The 25648-nt window shown below is 43.2% G+C and overlaps 1 protein-coding gene across 1 annotated transcript; it reads left to right on the top strand.

Annotated features, from left to right (window-relative positions):
- On the top strand, positions 1 to 25648 carry LOC119650590 (3,4-dihydroxyphenylacetaldehyde synthase 2). Its single transcript, XM_038053437.1, has 3 exons — positions 1 to 464; positions 657 to 891; positions 24253 to 25648. Exons 1-3 carry the CDS (start codon positions 385 to 387, stop codon positions 25489 to 25491), a joined length of 1554 nt encoding a protein of 517 aa, XP_037909365.1. The 5' UTR covers positions 1 to 384; the 3' UTR covers positions 25492 to 25648.

Genomic DNA, 25648 nt, shown 5'->3' with positions numbered 1-25648 from the left:
ATTTAAGATATTGCGACCAGGCGAGCGGATGGTCAGTTGGCACTCAGACCTTAACTTGTATATATTTACATTCCTACATATCTGGATAAGTAACTAGAGTGCCGAAATAGTCTTCAATTATTCGCCAACGTAAAAGATAATCTGTGAATTATATTACGTTGATTGACCGTCGTTAATGTACTTAGTGTGTACGAAGAAAGCGCAGACATAAGCAGTTGAGTAAGTGAAAGTGAGACAAGTGGAAAAGCATATGTGAATTTTGAAGTTGTCGTTAAATTGATTGATCGTGATTAGAAGTTCCAAGAGGTAGAATATCAATCTAACCAGCGAATTCGAGAAGTTCAGTGCGGACTTGTGCAAAGAAAGAATCTAGAACACATAATAATGGATGCTAAGCAGTTTCGAGAGTTTGGAAAAGCTGCTGTTGATTTTGTAGCAGATTATCTGGAAAATATAAGGGAGCTGTGAGTATAATTGAAGACCTATCTGAGTATAAAATCTTAAATCTAGAATATTTTTGGTATTCCATCAAAATTTATTTATCTTCGGAAAAAGATACTCGATCCGATTGAAAAGATACTTTTTATAATTAGAGGAAGTAGTAATGGCCAGGACCTTCTCTGATTAATTTGATCTACCAATTTTCTGTTCCGCAGCGATGTCCTACCATCCGTAACTCCTGGCTATCTCAGTGAGCTTCTTCCCAATGAAATTCCGGACAAACCAGAAAATTGGAAAGATATTTTGGAGGACATCAAACGAGTGATAGTTCCTGGAGTGACGCACTGGCAGTCTCCAAATTTTCACGCTTACTATCCCACCGCTACATCATATCCTTCCATAGTTGGTGAAATGATTGCTTCAGGATTCGCCGTCATTGGATTCAGCTGGGTAAGTTCAGATAGATCAATCTTTATTGGAATTCACTTTTTCGGTAAATTACTTGCTCTGCTAAGAACGTGTGCTTCCTAACGAGACATGAATTTATGATTAATGCTAACGCGTGAAAACACTTAAGTCAGCAGCGTTTATGCTTTAAAAATGCAAATGTCAGTAAGTGCTCTAATTATTGAGTGGTAAATTCAAAGGTTGCAGAAGCAGTTACAGCGCCAGGTGGCATAATACAATAGATTGCTTACCTAATTAATTCGCGGCTATTAGAATGAAAAATGGAATATGTAGATATTATCCAAATGGAGTTCTTCTTCCATTTTCTATTAGTGAGAACTGGAATTTTTATCTGCGGTGGAAATAGATTTTATTTAATTTATTTGATGGTGATAATGCGTAATGAAAATAAATAGAATTATTTAAAAACGAGTAATATTAGGATGTGACTCAATTGGCTGATTTATGTGATTTGATAATGGACGGAATTGTTGAAACTTGCTTTAAAAATATTCAAACCTTCTGATCTTACGTCAATATTTTCAGAAATATCTAAATGATTATTAATTATAATTAATTGTTAAAAACCAGTGTGTTTTAGATTTAGATAGTTTTCTATGGGTCTGGCTTAGATTCGTCGCACATGGTCTGAATAATTGGAAATCAGGTCGATCTGGATCTTTTACCATAAAAGGTAAATTTGGAACATTTTTCATTGTGCTTGCGATGGTACGACGGTATCTAATGAAAGCAGCAATGGCTATTAAGCGGATAATAAAGTCAATATTTCTCCAGTTAACGCGACATTTTATTTCTATAGAAGCTTTGAAAAATCCAAACGCTTTTCCTCTTTTCATGCGAAACCCAATCCTGCCTGGATATGTATACGGGATTCACTATTCACTGCTTTGTGCAGCCTAGCTCATTCAACCAGTCTCTGTTATTGCTATTTTTCTCTACTACACTTTTAGTGAACTTTGGTAAAATTTCGCTGTTGTCCCGCTGTGGAAGTGGTAATCCTACAACAGCGGGACAAGCACAAAATAAGCAGAAGTCCTCAACTGGAGCTACTATTCGTCGTTGGGGCATAAAATCAAGAAGCAGAAGCTAAAATCTCTCGTGCAACGGACTGTCAGTCTTTATTGGTTTACTTATGTCCTTTTATAATTATTCTGATAAGGGAAAGTCGCACCGCGTCCTTGAAGAACTATTGTGCCCCTTTTACTGGTTACACTGTACCTATTGATCATAGTATCTCAAGCAGGCCTACAACCGATAGGAACTTTAGTATGTTCCCTACTTCCAGATCTTTCAGCTTTCCATTTGGTATTCTGGTTTCGTCATACTCCTGACAAAACCTGCAGGCAGTGTCCGTAGATATCCCTAGCTTCCCTAGGTGATAGTTTAGTCGACAGTGACCAGTGAGAATTCCCATTATGATTCGGAGGTTCTTTTTGGTGAGGTTTAAGTAATCCTTTGTGCGTATGGTACGTATCCCCCAATAAGCACCCGGGACTGCTCCATCTCTGGTAGACCCGCCCAGTATAGTTCCGTCAACCGTTCCTCTTCATTTCTTAGATTCATAGCCATGAAAGCGTTTCTGATTCCACAGAAGGGTTCTGGCCCGTGTAAAGGCATCCCTGCTCCCTTCTTGGCTAGTTCGTCCGCTGCCTCGTTGCCTTCCAACCCAGCATGGCCTGGAACCCAAAGTAACCAAACCTTGTTGGACGAGTGTATGCAGTCTCTCAAGGTATTCCCATACCAGTTTAGAGTTCACCTGGTTGGACCTAAGTGCCTTGATCGCTGCTTGGCTATCGGTGAGAATAGCTATGTTCTGCCCTCTATAGTTCTTTTGCAGATTAATGGAGGCACATTTGTCTATGACGTGTATTTCCGCCTGGAATATGCTAGTGTACTTGCCCATTGGCTTACAGTACATTTTCCTTGGACCAATGACATCGGCACCCGCTCCGTCTGCTGTGAGGGATCCGTCAGTGTACCAAGCAATCAGTTGCTGATTTAAGCCGCATGTCCTTTTACAATATACGTATAGAATCTAGTAAATATTGTCCGCAGAAGAGGGTGTGTGTATGTGTTGGGGAGAAGCTACAGCTTCTAAGTACTCAGGCCGTGTTGGCCCATTGTACTCGCCACCCCCGTCTAACGGAATATTCCGGATTCATCAATGTATCGCAGGATTTCCGTTAGTGGATGCGATGGTACCTGTCGCAACTGGAGAACATCGACACCAAAGATCTGATACCTGATGCGTCCATAGGCGGGGCATTCACATAGAAAATGCTTCTTGGATTCCGCTTCCTCATTACAGGAGGGACTCCTACCATCTTGAATAATTCCTATTCTGAACATATGCCCAGCTAGTGAATTATGGCCTGTCAGAATGCTCACAATACTCCTGCAATTCCTCTGCGGAACGCATGTTCGGTTCTGGCAAGAAAAGTTTGGTGTGTCGAGGAGCATTTAGGCTCTGCCACCTGTCATTGTGGGAAGCTTCTTCTCAGTTTTTGAAAACCGACTTAGCCAATGATACTGATACTCCAATCGCTGGTTCCGGTCCCGGCATAGGGGAAATTGATCCCTCCATCGCTAAAGCATCCGAGATTTCATTTCCCTCTACGCCACAGTGACCAGGTACCTAGAGTAGTTCCACCGTATTGAATCTAGAGATAGAGTTCAAACGGTTTCTGCATTCCTGAACGATTTTCGAGGTGATCAAAGAACTACTCAACGCCCTCAATGCAGCTTGGCTATCAATGCAGATCGCGATGCGCCTGCTCTTCAACCGCTCGCCAATCACCCAGTTTGCCGCCCTTAGGATCGCATAAACTTCGGCTTGCAACCGTTGCATATTGTCCCAAAGGAAAAGCCCACTTCTCGTTTTTATTCAAGAGGTAGACTCCGGCTCCAGAACCCACTTCTGTTTTTGAGCCATCGGTATAGAAGACTACCGTATATCCCACCACGCATTCTTCTGGGACTTCCCAGTTCTCTCTCCGCATCAGAGTAACTTCATATCTTCTACCAAACAGATGTATGGAGACACGAGAATCGAAAGGCATTGTAAGAACTGGATTCAGTCCTCCCAGTAACTCTTCCAATGTTCTGTGACCCCGCACATCTGTTGTTTCCCCATAGATCTAATGGAATTAGTTTATGAGCTGCTCTCATTGCAGTGCTTTGAATAAATATACCCAGGGGCTGCAAATTGAGTTATGAGATCCTGAAATTTGACCGTTCTTATTACTTTTGCAAGCCCGGTTCAGAAGTCGCCTGGTTGATTTCCTGAGTTTGGCAGTTCCCGCTTTGGCCACGGAAAATAGGAAAAGCCTCTTCATAGTACTGTAAAAGTGTGCAGTTCAGAGTTTTCAATTCACCTTCCAGCGCCAAAGGAGTCCTTAGTCGCCTAGGGAACTGTACTTTATTGCCAAGAAGTTCATTGAACTTTGTCCAATCCGTTTTTCTAGAATTCCGTCTTTGTACTGCAGACTGTTCGTTGATTATGTTGATTGGATTCTAGATATCGGTGATCTCTCAACTCTAACACTTCCGAGGTACAGATTGTTAGGTCAATTACTTCGCTTCTGCTCGGTCTCACGAATGTAGGAGCGCACCCTACGTTTGCAGTCATAAGACCAGCTGAAGTGATGAAATCAAATGGCTTCTCTCTTCTTGGATTGCAGTTGCTACTGCCCCAACTAATATGTTGAGCATTCGCATTGGAACCTATTGAGAGTTGGAGACCACTTGATTCTGCATACGCCACCAGATCCTTAAGCTCTTGTGTCGGTGTAGGATAGAAAGAATCATAGGGTAAATAAGCGGAGGCAACTATAATGTTTTTCCTCTCGTCATTTATCTGGTATTGTATGATGACCGTAGCTAAGTCCTAGGAACAGTACTGTGTCAGCATGATTGCCTCTAATCGTCTTGACATCAGGACACAAGCTCTCGGTCTTATGGATTTTTCATCATAGAAGATTCTAGCTCCCTCTACTGATCCAATGCCACAGATTCTGTTAAATCGAACCCATGGCTCTTGCACCAGAAAAATGTAGGGAAAATGCTGCGGCTTTGTCGTTCTCGCTGCCAACAGGTAGAAGGGGGCTTTGGCTTGCTGCAGGCTGATTTGACCAATGTTTATGGAAAGACCACATAAACTTACTCTATTGTGTTATAGAAAACAACAGAAGAGGAGGGTAGCAGAAAGTTCGTGGCCTGTCAAAGCGGTGCTTATCATCGAATTTTAGATCGTGGTTTTTGTTGGAGATCAATTATGCTAAAGGGTGGTCGCTAAGAGAGTCGGAAACTGTGCAGAGCATCAATGAACCAGAGAGTCTAAGGTCGATTTCACTGGCACACAGGCTACTGGAGAAGCTACAGAAGAGCTTAAAGTCAACGAGGTAAAGAAAGAATTTAGCAGTAGCCATCGAAGAATTATAAAAACAATAGTTGACTCAGAATAGATATTTGTGCTAAACCAGAGAAGGTGGATATACAATAATCAAAGAAGCGCCACGGCCCGATTAGACAAATACAATGCGAAAATGCTCACAATAAGATGTTAGAAGAGCCACTGAGAATGGATAAAACATTAGCATTAAGGTCAGCAATATTTTACTCGATCAACGGATGGGCAAGCGCGGGTATTGCAGAGAATGAGGCGCAGATTGCATCCACACCAGGAATAAAAGAAGAAAGGAGAGACGAGCTACACATCGAGGAAAAGTAATAACAGAGTAAGCCACACGATAATTGAGCCAAGTCAACGGAGAAAGCTGCAGTTTTGATAAAAGTGGGAGAGGACTAGACTGAATTGCAGGTGTTGCGGTTATCAGGCATACAGAGTTTCAGGTTCCTTCCTGGATTTAGTTATCAGTGACTATATTGACGTTCGCAGAGCTATAAAGTGAGCAAATCCGGAGCTTTCTCTTGCCTGCGAGCTTTAGAGCCCCACTGAGAGGGCCTCAGTGGTAAACCAGAATGACGAAGATTCTTTGCAGGAAGTAGGTTAATTGGAATGGTATAAAAGCAGTCTAAGGTTTGGTCGCATGTTAAGAGAGTGAGATCCAAGGCTGAATTCAGAGGACTTCGAAATTGGTCTTTTGAAGGTTGAATGAACTTAGCAGACTTGCACTAAATGGTGGTGTTGAGACGGGGGATTTGCGTATTTAATTCAAGAGATGAGCACCATCCTCTCCAAATCAGGGCACTACCACCCTGCTCAGGCTGCGCGGTCTCGACAACCTTCGAGGGAAAATTCTAAATCTATCTAAATCTAGCTTTCTAAAACAAAACCTTATTCAAATTGGTTTACTGACGGCCTGCATTCTTTACGGAGTTGGAAATCGTCAACAGACACTTGCCCACATATTACAAGCGGGTGGGTCCTTTTAGTTAAACTACCCGCATAATTCAGCCTTTTTAGTCATGGAGCTGCCGAAAAGTATTACGTTACGATCTGGACTTCAACTCGGTATACCGATCCTTTCCATTATCGATTGTGGTTGCAAGTGTATCGTCCTCCGCAATTCGTATTGGATTGGCTCTATTTGGGATGCAATAATTTTCCCAACTGGATATTCTAATGCACTTGTTCTACTTAGATCCTTTCTTTTATCCCTGAATCTAGAACTATCAATGAAAATATGTCCTGATCCTTTCAGCAAACCGTCACAATTAGCACAGTTAAGTGAGTTGTCTAGTTTAAACCTATACAGGCATTTGCGGTACCGTCTATATACAGTGGGAAATTGGATGAGACTATAAGTGATGTTACTATCTGCATGTTACTATCTGCATCTTCACTTTGGGATTGTGTGCGTCCAACAGGATTTCTTTCAACTTACAGAAACTGTTTCGCTCGAAACGTCTCACCATAGGGTTAAAACTCTTACTGTATAAGACAATGTGAGTGGCAAGATACTCTTCATATAATCCTCGGAGACTTGAGTTCTCAGCAAGAAAAATTGTGAACTTTAGGCCGCTTTCGAGAGAAGAATCCTCCGAAGAATTTTTGGTCCCCTACATGAGGGTGGACGATTATAGCCTACATAACGACGAAATCTATGAGCGATATCATGACCGTTAGGTTGTGGATAAAATTCGTCTCTATAGGTTGCAGCGAACCGATTAGTTAATCCACATGGATGAGGATTATCCAGCCCGGAAAGTCTATAAGGGCAATATCTATAGCAGAAAAAGAAGACGAGTTAGACACTGCCTGAGATGGAACGATGGCGTAGTTCAGGACGCCAGACACCTTTTAGGGATATCGAATTGGTGGACCTCGGCGCAAAACCGGAATGTCTGGAGTTCCTTATTAAGGCAGGCCTAGACTGGAAACCGGTTGTTGCACGGTTGATGATGATGAACAGCCACTTCAGCATACAGTAGATCCACTTAATTAAAGTTTCATCAGCACCATGCTCTGTGGCAGCATCATAGACCTTTTGGAAGGGCGCACATTCAAACGCCCCTCCAATGTCCATTGCCACCCCTCTCGCCTACTCGCGCTTCAGAGTTGCGCCCTCTATCTTTGAAACCAAAGAGTGAAGAGCAGACTCTCAGGCTTTTCCACGTTGGTAACCATGTTGGTTTTCGTTTGTGGGTGTGACCTTAGCGCCTTCTCACGAATGTCACGCTCAACCAGTCTCTCCAGGCATTTCAGCGAAAACGATATTAAGCTGATTTGCCTGTAGTTCTTAGGATTTGAATAGTCATCTCTCCCAGGCTTAGGTATGAAGATCACTTCAACCTTCTGCCAAGAGGAGGCACGTAGCTCAGAGCAAGACATCCTCGAAAAATATTTCTTAGAAAGTGCTCTGAGTACTCTATACCCTCCTTTAGCATCGCTGGGTAGAGGCAATCTATGTCAGGTGCTTTGAAGTGTTCAAATCATATTATAGCAGCTATCGTCTTTTCATTGGTAACAACTGCTCTTGCAGTGTCCCAATTCCCTTTGTAAGACTTTCGTGTTGAAACCGCCAGTTCTCTCCCCCCCACTTCCGAAACCTGTTCTCCTGGGTGGTGCACTTTCAAGAGAGTTTGCATAGACGCGGTTCTGGAATTCGTGAAAGTATCATCCCGTTATCTACGAGAGTCCAACTTGGCTGACTCATCCTTATTAGGGACTCTGCACAGCCTGGAAGTCTCCTCTTCACCTTGCAGTTCGTCATAGTATGCACTAGAAGAGTCTCGTTTCGAACGTTTTATGAGCCTTACTGTGAATGCTGAAAGTTTAACCAATCTTCTTCCTTATTGTTTTTGCAAGCACGACTTAGAAGTCGTCTGGTGGATTTCTTGAGTCATTGCAGTTCTCGGTTCCACTATGAAACCGTTTTACCGCGCTGGCTTTGGAAAATAGGGCAAGCCTTTTCAAGGCACTCTGAAAGTGTGTGATTTAGAGTTCCCAATTGACCTTCTATCGTCAAAGGAGTCCTTAGTCTCCTAGGGAACTCCACTTTGTCGCCAAGAAGTTCATTGAACTTTGTCCAATTCCGTCCTTATGTTATAGACTGTTCGCCAGCACTCGTCAGACTAAATTTTAAGTAATGGTGATCTGAGTGTGAGACTTCATCTAGCATTCGCCAGTCTCTAATCAACTCTAACATCTTTGAAGTGCACATTGTTAGGCCAATTACTTCACTTCCTCTTGGCTTCACGAACGTAGGGGCGCACCCTGCGTTCGCGGTAGTCAGACCAGCTGAAGTGATAAATTCAAGCAGCTTCTCCTCTCTAGGATTGCATTGCTACTGCCCCAACAAGTATGCTAAGCGTTCGCTTCACAACCTATTAAAAGTTCAAGGCCACTTGATTCTGTCTACACTACCATATCCCTCAGTTCTTACGTCGGTGGAGGACACAGAGAATCATATGAAGTTTCTCCTCTTACCATTAACCTTGAGTGCATCAAGGTACTGGTTGCCTTTAATAATTTTGACATCAGAATGCAGGCCCTCGATCTCGATCATCTTTCATTGAAGAAGATTCTAGTCCCCTAGATGACGCCGAAAATGAGGAGGGGGCGGATAAGCTACTTGTAGCAAAACAGCTTGACTTTCGGAGGTGTTGGGTTACAGTATTTTACAAGAGCTAGAGCTCGTCCAAATAGGAATTCAGGCGGGCTTCACGGGCCGGGATGTTTTTGGTGGAGGTGTAGAGGATGAGGTCATTCGCGTATTGGATTTGGGTGTGGAGTTGGTTTGGGTAGGTCTGCGGTGAACAGGGAGAAGAAGGTAGCGGAGAGGATTGATCCCTGAGGGATGCCAGCCGGACTTGAATACGGAGAAGAGAGGTGTTCATGGAGTTGGACTTGGGATTTCCGCACGAGTGTTTGGGTCGGTTGGCGAATTGAAATTGTGGGAGTGAGTTATTGGAGTCACAGTGCTCGTTGATGGTGACTTTTATGATCCGCTCGAATATCTGGAGGTGGAGGATGAAAGGATCGAGATAAGCTTGTAGCTATCGGGATTTAGAAGATTTTGATTCTTTTTTGGGGATAAAAACTATCCGAGCACTCGTCCAATCTGTTGGCAAATGGGGGTTGATGAGGCAATGGTTGATGATGGAGAACATGATGGGAGTAATGCTAGGAGCGCATTTCTTGAGGACGATGGAGGGGATTTTGTCAAGTCCGACCGATTTTTTGTTTTTGGAAGCGCCAACGGACCCCCTGACGGAGTCTGGACTGACAAAGTGGATGGGGAGGATATTTTCTCGTTAACTTGGGTCGGCGAGAGCGTGGGTGAAGGGATTTTGTGTGGGTTGGCGAATGAGGAAGGAAGGGTGGGAAAAGAGTTGGAAGATTTTTCCGTTTACCTCGCTGTCGAAACGTGGTTTACGGAAGTGGAGGGTGTAGTGTTGTGGTTGGAAGAAATAGTGAACGAGGATGTTCACTTTTTCTGTGGGTGGGATGTTTTGATCGCGTTTTGTTGTACCGAATTGCCTAAATGCGGGCAGGTTTTCCTGAGCTCCCTGTATGTACCAGGGTTCAGTTCGGTGTTGGAGAGGCGGTTGTGGAGATATTGGGTGTAGAGGGATGGACCTGTCTAGTTCGCGGATTTCGGAGAGGAGGTGAGAGGATTGCGGAGAGTATCTATTTCTAAATAATCTCCGCCTGAGAGTCTTTTTATAGTAGATGTAGGTTATATTGTAATCGGGGAGGGTGATTAGGTTGCGGTAGTTTAAGGCACGGGATGGGATCAGTTCGTCACACACTTACCGAATTGCTTCGGTGTATTGACGGACCGTTTGGTCAATGGTGTCGTTCGGAACTATACAGTTGGAAGGGAGTAGGAGAGGCTGAAGTTTGGTTTTCAGGGCCAGGTTGAAGTGTTTCCAGTTTGTGTGCTGGAAATCAGGACCTGAAGGTGGGGTGGACCGAACGACTCTGCCCGGGAGTTTGATGTGAATTATTATTGCATCATGGTTGCTGATGCCGGGGACTGTTTTGAGGGAGGCAAAGGTGTTTGGGTTGGGAATAACAGTTAGGTTACTGCTAATGCGGAAGTGATCTAGGTAGGAATGGTAGTGCGTTTTGTTGAAGGTTGGAATGGCCGGGCTAACATGGGCTAGATTGATGGTGGGATTTGAGGTTGTGAGGAAAAGGTGGAGCTGGTCCCGTTCTGGTTCGACCGTGTATCCTACCAGGACGAGTGTCATTGGGGTCACCACCGATAATTAGGGGCCATTGTTTACCGGGAGGACGGTATTGAGAAGCGCAGAAGGACTTGATGCGGAAAAAGTCGTGTGTGTGGGACAGTAAATAGAGGCGACGAAGACCAAGGTTGATTGGGATTCGAATGATATTAGGGTGGTTTCAATTGATTTGAAGGTATTGGGAGGTGGGTGGATTTGTGTAACTAGGAATTTGTAGAAGATGTGAACGGTCGTTCCACCGCAGAAATTGTGGGCTTGAGGATTGGCCTGTGGTGGGTCAGTCCGGAAGAGTTTGAAATTGAGAAAGGAATGATTGTTAATATAGTTCAACCTAGTTTCACATAGGGGAACTTGTTTTGAATTTTCTCATGAGAAGAAGTAATCAGTGAATGAAAGTTACGTTCTTCTCTCGCATTTAGTGTATGATTTGGTCTCAAATTGCTGGGTTTAACTTGTCTCCATTCATCTCTCTTAGTATGACAGATATTCAGATGACCTTGATTCTAGAAGGGCACAATATTTCTGAAGAATTCGAAGGCTCATCTGCTTTTCACTTGTCGGTTATAAATGGTGTAGTTCGGCTGCGAATTTCATCTGTTCCAAGTAAACAATTTCCTTGCCTTCAGCTATGATTCTGCTCTTTAGTGGATCCGGTGATCGCGGTAATAAAATTGCAAACCTTTTCCTGAATAATTGAGTTTCCAGGTTTGATTTACTACGGGAATTCGTTCTTTACGAGGAAAGCTCGTTGTTTTAAGAGCCCCGCCTTTCGAGCCCCGCCTTTCGAGCAGCCTGCCATCTGTCCTTAAGCTATTTCTCTCCCATAGCCGAGTAGTTTTCTAGATTCTGTTCAATTAAAATTGTTGGTCTACATATTCCATATTTGAAGGTCTCAACTTGTTAAAAGATTTAATGACATTTGCTGTTCGCTGACGTTGTTGCCTTACTATCAACTGAATACGAGAAAGATGTTTGCTTAAGCGGATGTCAGCAAGAAGATAGAACAACCGGTCTTGCGGATGTTGATGAACAACCTCCAAGGATGTGAATGACGGAGCACATTTTGGTCTATACTTATATAGAACACTTTATGTTCAAAACAGATTTGGCTTCAGCATGGATTCCCAATATGTCTGCAAGATTGACAGGTGGGCAGTCTGTAACTGCCTTCAGATATTGATTATTCACTAACTGACCTATAAGCATCGGCGAGAATAAAGTGGAAATATTCCATTCAAATAAGGAATTCTTTAAAACTCGACAATCCGGTAGCTGTTCTGTCATAAATAAATTAGGCACCAGGAAATAATTGATTTTACTAAAGAATCTGTAAAAACTGCTAACATTTTCAATTTTTTTTCAGAGGAATATGATGAATTAATTGCTATTGTATTTGCCATTCAAATTAGTTAATTGTTTGCAATTTTTCGCTGAGTATAAATATGGCAGGGTCAGCAAGTTTTTTCGTTGATAAAATGACTAAGAGGGTGTACAATTCTGATAAAAACCATTGCATAGTAAGTATCTAACTTGAAGGCAAGAATATATAGACACTGAAGCCTTCAAATGTGAAAGCCGCAGATACTCTTAAATAGAATAGCAACCAAAATAATCTAAAAAAATCCTAGAGAGAATCGCCTAAGAACATGAAAAATTCTGGAAAACTGGGAGGGGGAGTTAACAAACCACGAATCTTTGGTAGATGTTAATAGCAAGTATTTCCATGAGTTTTGAATCTTCGAATGTACTTTCAAAGAATACCAGGAATCCATTAGTTTGGGTTATTTCAGAATGTATTTACCCACCTTCGACTGGTTCCCGGACGATTAATTTGGTTTGCGATTAAGCATCTGAATTCGAGATGACAAAGCAAATAGAAAACATAAAAAAAACCTTTCATAAACTTATGAAGACGCCCGGGCATATGAATCTTATGAACTCCTAGATTTAATCCCAAGCATAACCTAACATTCATAGGTGAGCGCATCTTAAATCCCACAAAAAACTGGATAATTTTATGTAAATTTACCAAGAAGCTCTCACCATTGCAATATTCATTGGCCCGAGAACATGCCGCTTATCTAGTTTTCGTGTGTATCTTAATTTTTGTCTAGATAGTTGCTTTGTTGTTTTTTATTGTATTTTTTAGTTTTTATTTTGTGCCGGCTAACAACAAACTCGAAGAGAATTTGTTTCAACGGCCTTGCATTACCTTGACACTTGGAGGCGAAAGAAATTCATTCTTGGCCTTCCGATGGTTAATGATGCATGAATGCAGCATACATCAGAGAAGGCAAAACCTAGTTTGAACATACGTAAGCATTTCTTTATGCATCTGAATCTGGTATCTTCTAGTTAGGGTTGATCAGTGATACTTTAGATGAATGGAATTGATAGTATTGAGTGCGGATTCCTCATTTGATTTCATTAAATTGTAGAATTTCTATAGTGGGGGCTGATTCCTTATAGACCCCTTACTAAAATCCATGCACAGACATTATTTACCTTTTTAAGATTACAACTTGCTTTGAAATTAAGGTAGTGAGTTAACTGTCAAACGGACATCATCATCATCAACGGCGCGGTCTAGTCCTGTCTTAATAAGGAATTCCAGATATCCCGGTTTTGCGTCGAGGTCCATCAATTCGATATTCTAAAAAGCTGTTTGGCATCCTCGCCTACGCTATTGTTCCATCTTAGGCAGGGTCTGCCTCGTCTTCCCTTTCTACCATAGATATTGTCCTTATAGACTTTTTGGACAGGATAATCCTTATACATACGGATTAAGTGACCCGCCCACCACAACCTATTGAGTCGGATTGTATTCACAACCTGACGGTCATGATATCGGCCAAGAGTTCGCAATTTTTCTTGCAAAGAACCTAAGCCTCCGAGGACTGGCAAGATCATTGTCTTGTACAGCAAGAGCTTTAACGTTTCGAATCGGTTAGTCTTTGTAAGCTGAAATAGGCTCTGTTGGCTCCGACCTAGCAAGATAGCGGAGAATATCTTATAGATGGTACTCAGCAACGTGATACCTCTATAATTGCTGCACTGTGTGATATCTCCCTTTTTATGTATGGGACAGATAATGCCTCGTTGCTAATCGTCGGGCATTGATTCACTCTCCTACACCTTGGGCATCAATTGGTGAACCGCTTGGTATAATTGGTAGCCTCCATACTTAACCAATTCAGCTGTAATTCCATCGGCTCCTGGCGACTTACGATTTTTAAACCGATGAATTGTACGGGCTGTTTCTTCCATGCTTGATGGTGGCAGTATTTGTCTCTCATCTTCAGTTAGCGAGAATTAGATTGCCCTTTTTCTCTCGGCAGGGCAAGTATTGAGGTGTATAAGGTTTCATCCTACTGACTTATTGGTGAAATTTTCGTGCCTGGTGCGGCTACGCCCTGTATTTTTCGAGTTTACACACCTCTTGGTTCTCTCAGGCTTTCTTTCTCCGTCTGTGAAATCGCTTCTCCGCTCAGCGGAGTTTGTAATAAGTTTCCGCACGTGCCCGCATCCTTTAAGAATGGAACATTATCTGGTATGTAGCATTCTTCCTTTCCGTTGCTAGCTTTCATTCATCGTCGAACCAGCCGTTCCGACTTTTATTGCGGTTGGGGCCAAGTATGTTTGTGGCAGATTGCACCCAGATCAGGAATTCGATAGAGCCAAATGGCGAAACCGATCACGATGAGCTGACCCCGCTTGTGAACAGGACAAAGGCTGAAGAAAGAGAATAGTATCAATGATAACACTCTCCAGGGCATCTGCAGTCTTATCTGTAGGGGTGTGAACGGTAATGAGTTCACTTATGCTTTCAAAGACGATGACAGCGGGTTTCATTTTTTGGCGGACCAAGAAACCCAATCCGAGCGCATGATTTTCTAGATGGCCACTATAATATATGGTGTAGTGACTCTTTTCCATGAACCCGGTCCTTGTCCAACGCATCTCCTGCAACGTTGTTACATTAGCCCTGTATTGGGACAGGGTATCGGCTAGCTGCTTGGCAGTTCCTTCTCTGTACAGGGAGTGTGCGTTAATTTTTCTGGATTGTCTCCATTAAGGAAAGTAAAGGGAGGGAAATAGAAATAATGAGGATCACACACAAACTAATGTTGCTGTTAACGTAATACCACCTTTAGATATGAGGCAGCTTTCTAGAGGTGGACTTAATGGTGAAGGGTTAAAATTCCAGTCTGCCATGCTAGAAGGGATTGAATCGTTAGTGATAATTTGACTTTTCTAACCGTTTGTTTGGAATTCAGATAAAGAAACTTGTACGTATTCTTCGGCCTATATTATCGTCAGAGGGCTCATTGAAAAAGCGGCACCTATAGTAGTAGTAACAGAAAAGTGTATGTAGGTACCATTATCCCCTAGATGGGCAACGGCACAACGGTTTAACAAAATGTGCTTCCTCTTACAGTTCCGCACCACGTGTTTTTGGGGTGTTGTTCATGCATTGGTCTGGTGTATTGTTTCGATTGCCATAGCCACCAATGGAGTTGCCACCCTTTCTCAAAATGTCACCTATACACTGCCACTTCTGCATTTTATAAAGATTCTTCGTTGTTTCGGCTTAGAGTACACCTCGCCTTCACCTCTCTCAGAAGGGAGTTACCGCTAGGAATAGTATCAGCGACAAGATGCAACTCTGGCCGACTCTGCTTCAGACATAAAATTCTTTCGAAATTTTACTTCGATGAGGTTACATTTCATGCTAAGATATTTCGCTCAAATGAGAACAGTAAATTTAGGAGACTACGACTTTGAGACCGTTGATTATTTCTCCTATCTTGATACGTTGTTGGTAGCGAACAGAACCTATTTCAGCTTGCAAAAACTGTTCCGTTCGAAACGTGTCATCATAAGGTCAAAGTTCTAGTATCCATAACAATGATCTTGATAGTCCTCATGAATCCTTCGGGGACTTGAGTTCCTAACAAGAAAAGAGAGAGAGAGAGAGAAGAATCCTTCGAAGAACTTTTGGCCCCCACATGGAGATGGACGATTCCGTGTCCTATATAACGGCAAAGTTTATAAGCGATACCACGGAAGTTATGGATTAAATCGGGCTCAGTAGGTTGTGATGGGTCTGTTATTTAAAGGCCGTTATTGACGTTCAATTCTGTACAGTTCATAGGTGACCCGCGGCGGAAAGTGAAAAGTTGAAAATGCGTAACTTTCTGAAAAAAAAAAACAATTCTAAAATTCTAGAATTTTAATAGTGTGTACTTTACTAACCGAACTCCTGTCGATTATGATTTTTTTTAATGCTGATGGTGCAAACACAAACACCATGAAACTCCTACTCCTACCAACGGCAAAAAACCGGGCCGAAGCAAATGTGCTCAGGGGGCCAACCCATTGGTGAGGCTTCCTGGTGGGAGCTACGTGAGATGAATTCCACTGCGGCCTCAGGCCTGATCACCTTGCTCGAGTGCATGGGGATGGCAATCCCCAACGGCTTGACTGACTACCACTCGGCATACAGTTCAACACATAAGTCACGTCCATGTCGTCTAGATGGCGGATGTCATAGTACGCTGGACAGACGCAGAGGACATGAAACTAGTACACTGAATTTGGCCTTCACAAAATAAAACCCTGACTGTAGGCAAAGTTCTCCGAGAAGAGAAACTCATTCGCCTTGTCAGGATGATGCCCATTTCGAGTCCGAAGTCCACGATAAAACTTCCTCTGGCAGCCACATATTTCGCGTACTCATAATTTGTGTTTGATAGCATGCAGCCCTAATACCACTTCCTGATAACTACTAATTACGTTGGTTTGCAGTAAACGTACATCCCTCTGGTCCTGTAAAACGCTGGATCTCTACGTACCTTTTTTGGTTTTCGGTGGTTGCTCAGTGTACGGATCCACCAAGGGCGAGAGAGCGAATTATCTGCAGGACGGGTCCCGGTCCTGTCGAGAAATGGGCAAGGGTTCTTGACGCATGGACGGCATCAGGACGTAAGTTAGTCCGCACACAACGAACAAAAAAAATGCGTGTCTGCACGCTAAATGTTGGTACCCTAACTGGAAAGACCGAGGAACTCGCAAGAGCCCTTCGGAAAAGGCGCATTGATATCTGCGCCCTGCAAAAAACTCGATGGTCTGGTGCCAAAAGCTGCGACATTGAACGCGAACGCGGTAAAAATGGCTATAAACTTCTCTATTTTGGTAACCCACACACTCAATATGGTGTTGGCATTGCCATCTCAGAGGGTTTCCGTGATGCCATTAAAGAAGTCGAACGATTTGATGATTGGCTGATGAAGCTCACCATTATATCAGCTGATCACACTATTCACTTCTTTACTGCGTACGCACCACAGACATGTTGACCTGATGCAGAGAAAGATGCCTTTTGGCAGCTTCTTGATGAAAAGACTTGTCACGTGCCTGATGACGATTACATAATCATTGCCGGCGACTTTAATGGTCATGTGGGTGAAAAGGCAGACGGTAACAGGTGACATGGGGGAAAGGGGTTTGGAACGCGCAATGAGGGTGGCGAGCGTATAATCGATTTTGCGGACACCCATGACCTTGTACTTATGAATACATGGTTCATCAAACGATTGTCCCATCTTCCTACATTTTATAGTGGGAACAGTAAAACGCAAATCGACTATATCCTCGTAAGACGCCAACATTTTACCACTATCACTGATTGCAAAGTCGTTCCCTATGAGACCATCGCACCTCAACATCAACCGTTGATTGCCGTCCTGCGAATCAAACCACCGATAAAAAACCGTGAGGAACGCACAGGCCCGCCGCGCATTAAATGGTGGCGATTTGGTGAGAAGAAAGAAGAAACGGTCTCACTCATCCGATTGCCGACCATTACGAATGTGGAAAAATCATGGAACCAAATGAAAGACACGATCCACAAAGCAGCCTCTGCGCTCTGTGAAAAGAAACGCCTCTACCATAAATTTCTCGACGATAAAACGCCTGCTAATTGGCAAATTTATAAGAATGTCAACCGGGAAGCAAAGAAAGCGGTCGCTATCACCCGAGCGAACAATTTCAAAAATCTTTACGATAAACTGGACACTGGGGATGACGAGAGAGATCTGTATCGACTTGCTAAAAGCCGTAATGAACGCACACAGGATATCAAACACTTCTGTTGCGTTATTGACAAGAACGGTACTTTGCTTACCAACCGTCGAGCCGCAACGGATAGATGGCGAGAATACTTTAAGTAGATTTCAACTGAAGAATTTGCTCATCCTCCACTTCCACAATCATTGCCGACATTTGGAGCAGTTCCACTAGTCAGCGCAACTGAAGTCGAGGAGGCAATAAAACGAATGAAATCGGGGAAAGCAACAGGACCTGACGACATCGCATCAGAGCTCTGGAAAGCGAAGAGCTGGGATCCAACAGTGTGGCTCAGTGAATTCTTTAACCAGGTTATCCAGAAAGGAAGAACATCATCTGACTGGCAAGAAAGTACCACTGTTCCAATATGGAAAGAGAAAGGTGGTCCAGGAGAATGTTCAAATTACCGTCCGATCCGGTTATTTTCCCATACCATGAGGATTTTTGAACGCATTCTTGACAACCGTATTTGCGAAATCGTTGAAATAACCGTGAATCAAGCCGGATTTGTCAAGAACTGCGGAACTACTGACGTAATACACGCTGCGCGGTTATTCATGGAGAAACACCGTGAGAAGCATCGCCCTCTTTACATTGCAATTGTGGATCTAGAGAAAGCGTTTGACCGTGTGCTACACGAACTCATCTGGTATGCTTTACGACAACACTTAGTGCCAGAAGAACTCGTGCGCTGGGTTCAATTGCTCTACCATGATCCAAAAAGTAAAGTTCGAATTATGGTGGGTGTATCGAAACCACTTCGTGTCTCTGTCGATGTTTATCAAGGAAGCACACTCCCACCACTCGTCTTTGCTCTTGTTATGGACATCGTCACACGGGATATCCAACGTCCAGCACCCTACACATTGCTTTAGGCAGATGATGTTTTCCTGGCATCTGATAGCAAAGCTGATCTCGAGCAACTTGTTCAAAAATGGAATGATCGCCTCATGCAACACGGTCTCAGATTGAATCTAAACAAAACTGAATTTTTGACGACCGATCCCCATGAAACAGGCACAATCACTGTCAGCGGCAGTGATCTGCCCAGAACTGAGCGATTTAAATAACTCGGGTCAACGCTATCAGCCAATGGAGAACTGCGTTATGAAATTGCTTCACGCATTAACGCAACCTGGATGAAGTGGCGTTCCACAACTGGTGTCCTTTGTGATCGACGTATCAACGAACGTCTCAAATATAAAATTTACCGCAATGTCGTCCGTCCAGTCATTCTCTATGGTTCTGAGTGTTGACGGATTATAAAAGACAATGAACGGCGTCTTGCAGTAATGGAGACGAAGATGCTACGTTGGACTAGTGGCGTCACACGTTTAGATCACATTCGAAATGAGGATTTTCGCGATCGTTATGGGGTTGCACCGATCGTGGAAAAGTTGCGAGAGAGGCGTCTTCGATGGTATGATCACGCAATTCGTGCCAACGAGAATTCACTTGCCAAGATTAGTCTGAACATCGAAGTCGATAGTAAACGACCAAAAGGCAGACCTAAACAACGGTGACTTGATACGCTAGATGGGGATTTGAAAACCTCGAGATTGCACCCAGATCAGGCATTCGATAGAGGTAAATAGCAAAACCGATCACGACGAGCCGACCCCGCTTGTGAACGGGACAAAGACTGAGGAAAAAGAAGACGTTTTTGAATTTGAACTGTTCGCTGATGCGACGATCTCAAAGGACACCAACTTTTCTCTCTCTCTTTTCCATCCAGGCTGGTGAAGTGATTATTTAGTTCATTAAGTTTATTGTTGGCTGAGGTCCTTGATCTGACGTTTACGCTACCATTTATAGTAGTCGCATTGGCTTCATTGCAATCGGCCATCAGGCCTCTGTTCTCTCCAGACTTGGCCGTAGACTGTTCTGTATAAAGTGGTCGTTCCACGTCTAATGATGTACTTTACAATTGCCCGAGATTATTTTTAATTTGAAATAGTAAGAAGGCATATCTGCATAGAGCAGCATGGAAGAGGCTGGAAGTTAGATGCCCGCATGACCGTGCCCATGGCTCATGGCTAGAACCAAGAAGACTGGCAAAGGGCAGTTTCACGATCAACAATGTCGTATCGTTAAGCGATTTTGATGTCTACGAACGAAACTCTATAGATCGTTTTAGAACACTTTTTTCAGCGGATGATTTCCTGCGTGGACGTTACGTTTTGACGTTATTCTTGTCCTACCTACCTTTTCTTGGAACTTTCTTATGGGAGTCTTTCACCAGCAGATACTCTTTTTTAGCCTTTGTCCCGTTCACAAGCGGGATCGGCTCTCTGTGATCAGTTGCGCCATTTTGCTTACCAAAGATCTGATTTGGATACAGTCACGATTCGGTCTTTTGGTCGCTTACCATCGACTTCAATATTCATACCAATCTTGGCAAGTAAATTCTCTTTATCGCGAATTACGTGATCGTATCATCAAAGACGCCTCTCTCGGAATTTATCCACTATCAGTGCAACCCTAAGGGCATGCTACGCTACACACCTTCGTCTCCATTACCGTAAGACGCCGTTCATTCTTTTATAGTCGGCCAATACCCAGAACCATAGAGGGCAGCAGGGCAGACGATATTAGTATCATATTTTTCCTTTGTGGCATACAAAGCCCCGTTTTTTTAAATCTGTGCTTTTGTAGTAGTACGGAATATAATGACAAGCTCGTGACTCAGATGTCATGAGAAAGTTCGCTTCCAACCGATCTTCAAGGGTTATCTCGTGCGTTGAAGTAAATAACTTGAGGGAATAGCACCTAATTTAGCCAAAATGGACTGGAATATTTTCTTCACCATGTTTTGATTTTTGATCCTCCGTGAGACGCTTACCAAAAAGTGTCGAAGAAAAAATAATTGCCTCCTTTTGTGATCTGCTGGTGTGAATTGAAATAATGAAAAAAATATGAATTAGAGCTTCAAGTCCTCGATGTCGAATCCGGGCCCTCGAGGAGCAAAACTTTGATCATTCGCGAATTCCAAGTCGATCAGATTTAGGGCAGAGCAATGTGTCAACATTAAATTATTTTACCGGTCCGGCATTAAGTTGATGCGGACTTAGGACCCCACAATTCTGAAAAGAAAAAATATCTTCAGCTCTGGCCAAGCTCTGGTCGGATTTGCGCTCAATATAATTCGTATTCATTTTGTGTTGCGAATTATATAAAGGAGCACTTAACATCTGCGAGCCGCTTCGGTCACGCTGCTCCCGGGGCAGAGGTGAGGCAGCGTCTGGCGATTTGCCTCTGCCCTGGTAAGAAATCGTAAAGCCATCATCGCCTGACATTTTATTAAATGATTTTCTTGAACCTCTGCCAAACGAAGATTAATAGGATTCAAAGAACTGCGTGTGTTAGTGCTATCGGCGCTCCGCAGTCCTGCCCGGCGGATGCTCTCAATGTACTCCTGCACTTCCCCCTCTGGAAATCCAGTGCCGTCAGAAGCCCTACGGCCATAGTAATATCCTAGATGAAGTATCTCGGATAGTTTGGGCATTCCCCACGGACTATGCGGCACGCAAGCTAGTTGAGCTTGCGTGCTGCACGAGAAACTCTACTGTGGACTTTCCTAACAGAGTAGAAGATCGAGGCTATGTATTCTTCCCCGACAGATCAAGGATGGTCTGTATAGTCCCATGTTTTACCAGTGTATTCCAAGTGGCGTTACTGGAAGCCTATCGATTGTTGGGGCATGATCGGGCAGAGGGCACTGGCCTATAGGGGACCATGCCGCCAGACTCGGCATACCCTTCAGACCGCATTGTTGAAGGTGCGGAGAAGAGGGGGGAAAACCTCAGGCGCGTGCGGACACTAAGGAAACCAGTGCTGAGGACCTCAGTGATATCTCTGGCTGCAGGGTGGGAGAGCTGGCTCCTTCGTGAATGCTACGGGCTGGCTCTAAAGATTTGAGTGGAGAAGGTATCTTTGCCAGTCATTATTTTTGTTGTAGATGGCCTCCCGAAAGTGGGAAATAGAAGCCGAGGAGAACAGAATCCTGCTTAACTTTCTAAGTTCTGAGTTAAAGCCATTCCCTGTAAAAAGCCTTCTCGCTATCTTTTTAGCTTGCATGATATGGCAAGTATTAGCGTTAGTTTTATACTTTCCTGGACGTATCTAGTGAAACAATTATTGAACAACGCTTAATGTATTCTGATTAGCATATTTTGGGGAGCCCGGATTTGGAATAATCGTTAAAATCCAGTATTCGTCGATCATCGCAGCATTAAAGCTAATCAGTTGGTCCGGTAATGCGCATGGAGATTCACAGGCGTGGATATCCAATCGATCGACAAAACTCACACCAAATTTCAAGACGACTCTGAAACACAATTGCCAAGTCAATCCGCAAATCAAGTCGTTTTCAAACCGGAAGATATTCACAAGGATATAGCTCGTTTTACTAGCATTATGCTACCGACAAACGGCTACAACATGCGAACCTTCATACCAGTGGATCGCCACGGAATGCACCGAAGACTCATTACGTCACTTTGGGTTGAGACAATCTGGAACGACGGGTGAAGGAATATCGTCTGGTGCTATCAAATAGACAATCCAGATTACGTTGCTTTATCGCTTTTTTTAGGAATGGCAAAAACACAGTTTGGACAATTGTGATTGGTAAGGTAGAAGCTTACGTAGTAGTCAACCACAGAAAATTTCATACTTGGCGGGGAATTTCTGGGCTCTCACGAAGAATGGTCTCATGGATTCACTACGACAACTTAGGATTTAATTGGGCAATTTTTCATAGAAATCATCTAAGTTCCCGGAAACGAGAAAGTTGCAGCAGCATCTCTCTCTTGGTATTAGCAAATTTTGCCTTCTTCTAGGAGTATCATTCCTCCATCTGTTGTTCAGGAGGCTTCAATATGACGCATGGCCGACCAGATCCCGTCATCTAGCTGTCGAAGGTCATAGTCGCGACAAACTAACTGAGCACATCGAAGTATCTGATACTTGGTTCAGCCACTTGGATGTCGAAATTGTTGGGATAAATAGAGATTGCATCAATCAAGGACATAAAAGGCAAAATGCTGGCGGAAACTTCTTACGACATTCAGTTCGCCAACAGGGGTGCTATAGGGCCAAGGATGTTAGTTAGACGAATCTAGTTGACTATCGGAAAACTAGGACCACGGGCTACCATCCCGCAGCTAACGTTGTTATAAAGTGTAGGGATGGTTCTCTAAAAGCAGTCAAGAATGGGTTTTGAGTAGGATGTTTCCCTCGCTCTGGACGGTCTTCATAACCTTCCCCAAAAGAATGTAAGGGCGTTGGCTGCGGATTGATTTTTTGGACTGCCTTTTGAATATCTTGGCTGGTTTAAACCTTGACTTTAGACCTTTTTGCTCATTTGTGCTCGCTAAAGAAGGTAGAGTATAGAGACCACCGCGCTCCGCCGACCCAAAGGGAAGACCTTGAAGATTGTGTTCTTACGGGAGTCTTGCATGATGTTTTTACCTCCCAGATTAAAGATCTAGCTTACTTGAAAGTATCTTCAGTAGATAATTGAGGAGATTCAGTCTTGCAGATGCTCAGTAAGTGAGCATACCTTGGCTTGTGGTACTTGGAAGATCAAAATAACCAGGTTAGCAACACCACTTCGTGCGGCCTGAAAACTTAATTTAGTTCCTGATAGAAGAAGGCATTTTTTTGTCCTAAATTGTTAGTTGGCATCTACTATTAAATGGAAACCTTATCCAGTTTGCAATTATTGGGACAGTTGGAACAGTTTTTTCCTCTTTCAAGTACTCCGATTCGGTCAATCGTTCCTTTCCTCTGCGTTTACCCAGAGGGCTAGCCGCCTGATACCAAAATACTGCCCGTTGTAATCCCGACACAGTTTCTCGAGAGACCAATTTGGAGGTGAATTACGAGGGTTGTTCCTTTTCCAGTAACAATGGAGACGTGTCACCAGTTTATTGCTGCGTACATCTATAAGGATTATATGCTAAGCGAAAAATCCTCCTTGCCGTTTCCATTCTCTCCTTTTTGAAAAGATACAATCGATACTGCAAAATCTTTCTCCAACCTTTCGATACTAATTTCGATTATACCATCTTATTTAGGTGAGATATTGATAAACGAGTTTTGAATGCTACAATCATTCACCGGCGCTACCAGTCATTTAACCCATGTAGGAGACTGTTTGATGATGGAACGCTCATTAGAATAACCGGAACCTGGCGTGTGGCTACCGCAGTGAAGTTGAAGAAAAAGTATCTTTGGATGAGAGGAAAGAGTTATGCGTTTTCAAGGCAGCCCAGTTAGTGTTATATAATGGAAGAAAGTAAAAAATCTACTGCTGCTTACGTATCTTTGATGACTGAAGTGCATTTAATATATTCGGACGGCGAAATTATCTTTTAGCGAGTTAATGGCGGTAATGTAAATGACCTTAGGATAGGCGTTACATACTGCGATTAACAAGATCTTTATAGACTTCTATTTGGGGATCATAGATAATGTGATGATAACAGAAACATAATTACTAAGAAAATTTCACTATTTTCACGGTAATTAATGAACAATTTCTTTTCATTTCAGATAACTAGTCCAGCCTGCACAGAGCTTGAAGTGATCGTCATGGATTGGCTAGCCAAATTCCTGAATTTGCCAAGTCAATTCCTCAATTCATCTGAAGGTCCTGGTGGCGGAATCATCCAAGGATCAGCCAGTGAATCTGTGCTGGTAGCTCTTCTATCTGCTCGCGAACAAGCTGTCCGCAAACACATGGCTAAGCATCCTGAGATGCCCGAGAGTGATATTCGGGGGCGACTCATTGCCTACTCTAGTGACCAAAGTAACAGCTGCGTTGAGAAAGCTGGCCTTCTAGCAGCAGTTCCTATAAGACTTATCCCTGCTGGAGATGATTGCATCTTGTGTGGAAATGCGTTTGAGAAAGCGGTTCAGGAGGACATAGCTAATGGAAAAATTCCAGTAATTTGTATTGCAACAACAGGTTCCACTGGAACATGTGCTTACGATGATTTGACTTCATTGGGACCTGTTTGCCAGAAGTATGACATCTGGCTTCACGTGGATGCTGCGTATGCTGGAGTAGCGTTTTGCCTACCGGAATGCCAGAATTTACTGAAAGGAATGGAATATGCGGATTCATTGAACTTCAACCTTCATAAGGCGATGAAAGTCAATTTCGACTGCACTGCAATGTGGCTAAAGGACTCCGAGAAAGTTGTGGATAGTTTCATGGTCGACCGAATTTACTTGAAGCATCAATACCAAGGACAGAATCCCAAAGCACCAGACTACCGTCACTGGCAAATTCCACTGGGTCGTCGGTTCCGTGCTTTGAAGGTCTGGATTGTTCTCAGAACATATGGAGCTGAGGGAATCCGCGAACATGTCCGAAATTACTTCAAACTAAGTGAACAATTCGAAAAATACATTTCAACCGATAATCGGTTTGAGATCACCAGTGAACGCAGTATCGGTTTGGTTTGCTTCCGCTTCAAGGGTGACAACAACCACCTGACTAAAGCCCTCTTGGATCGCATAACAGAACGCAAAAAGATTTACATAATCCAAGCAGCCCATAAGGGTAAGAATTTCTTGAGATTCTGTGTAGCTGGAATGGATCCAAAACCAGAAGATATTGAGTTTGCTTGGAATGAGATTTCATCACAGGCTGATGCTGTCTTGCGAGAGGAGCGGGCGAAGATAACCAATGGAATTGGTAGTGATACAAAAGCTGGCAATCTTATGGCGGAAAAACTGAATGCTGTGCTTACAATTGAGGGTGAATGTCAGGAGAAGGCCAAGTGAAGCGGATGGTTAATGGGATATGTTATTAATTGTTCGTGTAGAATAAAGCCCCGTCACGTATTACCTTCACTTTGTTGCAATGTTGAATCCTATTTATTTTTAAGAGTTTTTTTATTGTTTTGTAAGAGACATTCAATAAAGTTTTTGGAACTTAAAA

This window comes from Hermetia illucens, chromosome 3 (genome assembly GCF_905115235.1).
Source record: "Hermetia illucens chromosome 3, iHerIll2.2.curated.20191125, whole genome shotgun sequence".
NCBI lineage: Eukaryota > Metazoa > Arthropoda > Insecta > Diptera > Stratiomyidae > Hermetia > Hermetia illucens.
The sequence above is the reverse complement of the archived record's forward strand: the minus strand, read 5'-3'. Positions and strand labels throughout refer to the sequence as shown.

What these genes read in the sequence shown, in the direction of transcription:
- LOC119650590 (XM_038053437.1), top strand. Translation starts at nt 385, where the DNA reads ATGGATGCTAAGCAGTTTCGAGAGTTTGGAAAAGCTGCTGTTGATTTT. An exon ending in CTGGAAAATATAAGGGAGCT is followed by an intron (nt 465 to 656) that starts GTGAGTATAATT and finishes TCTGTTCCGCAG; the next exon opens with CGATGTCCTACCATCCGTAA. An exon ending in CCGTCATTGGATTCAGCTGG is followed by an intron (nt 892 to 24,252) that starts GTAAGTTCAGAT and finishes TTTTCATTTCAG; the next exon opens with ATAACTAGTCCAGCCTGCAC.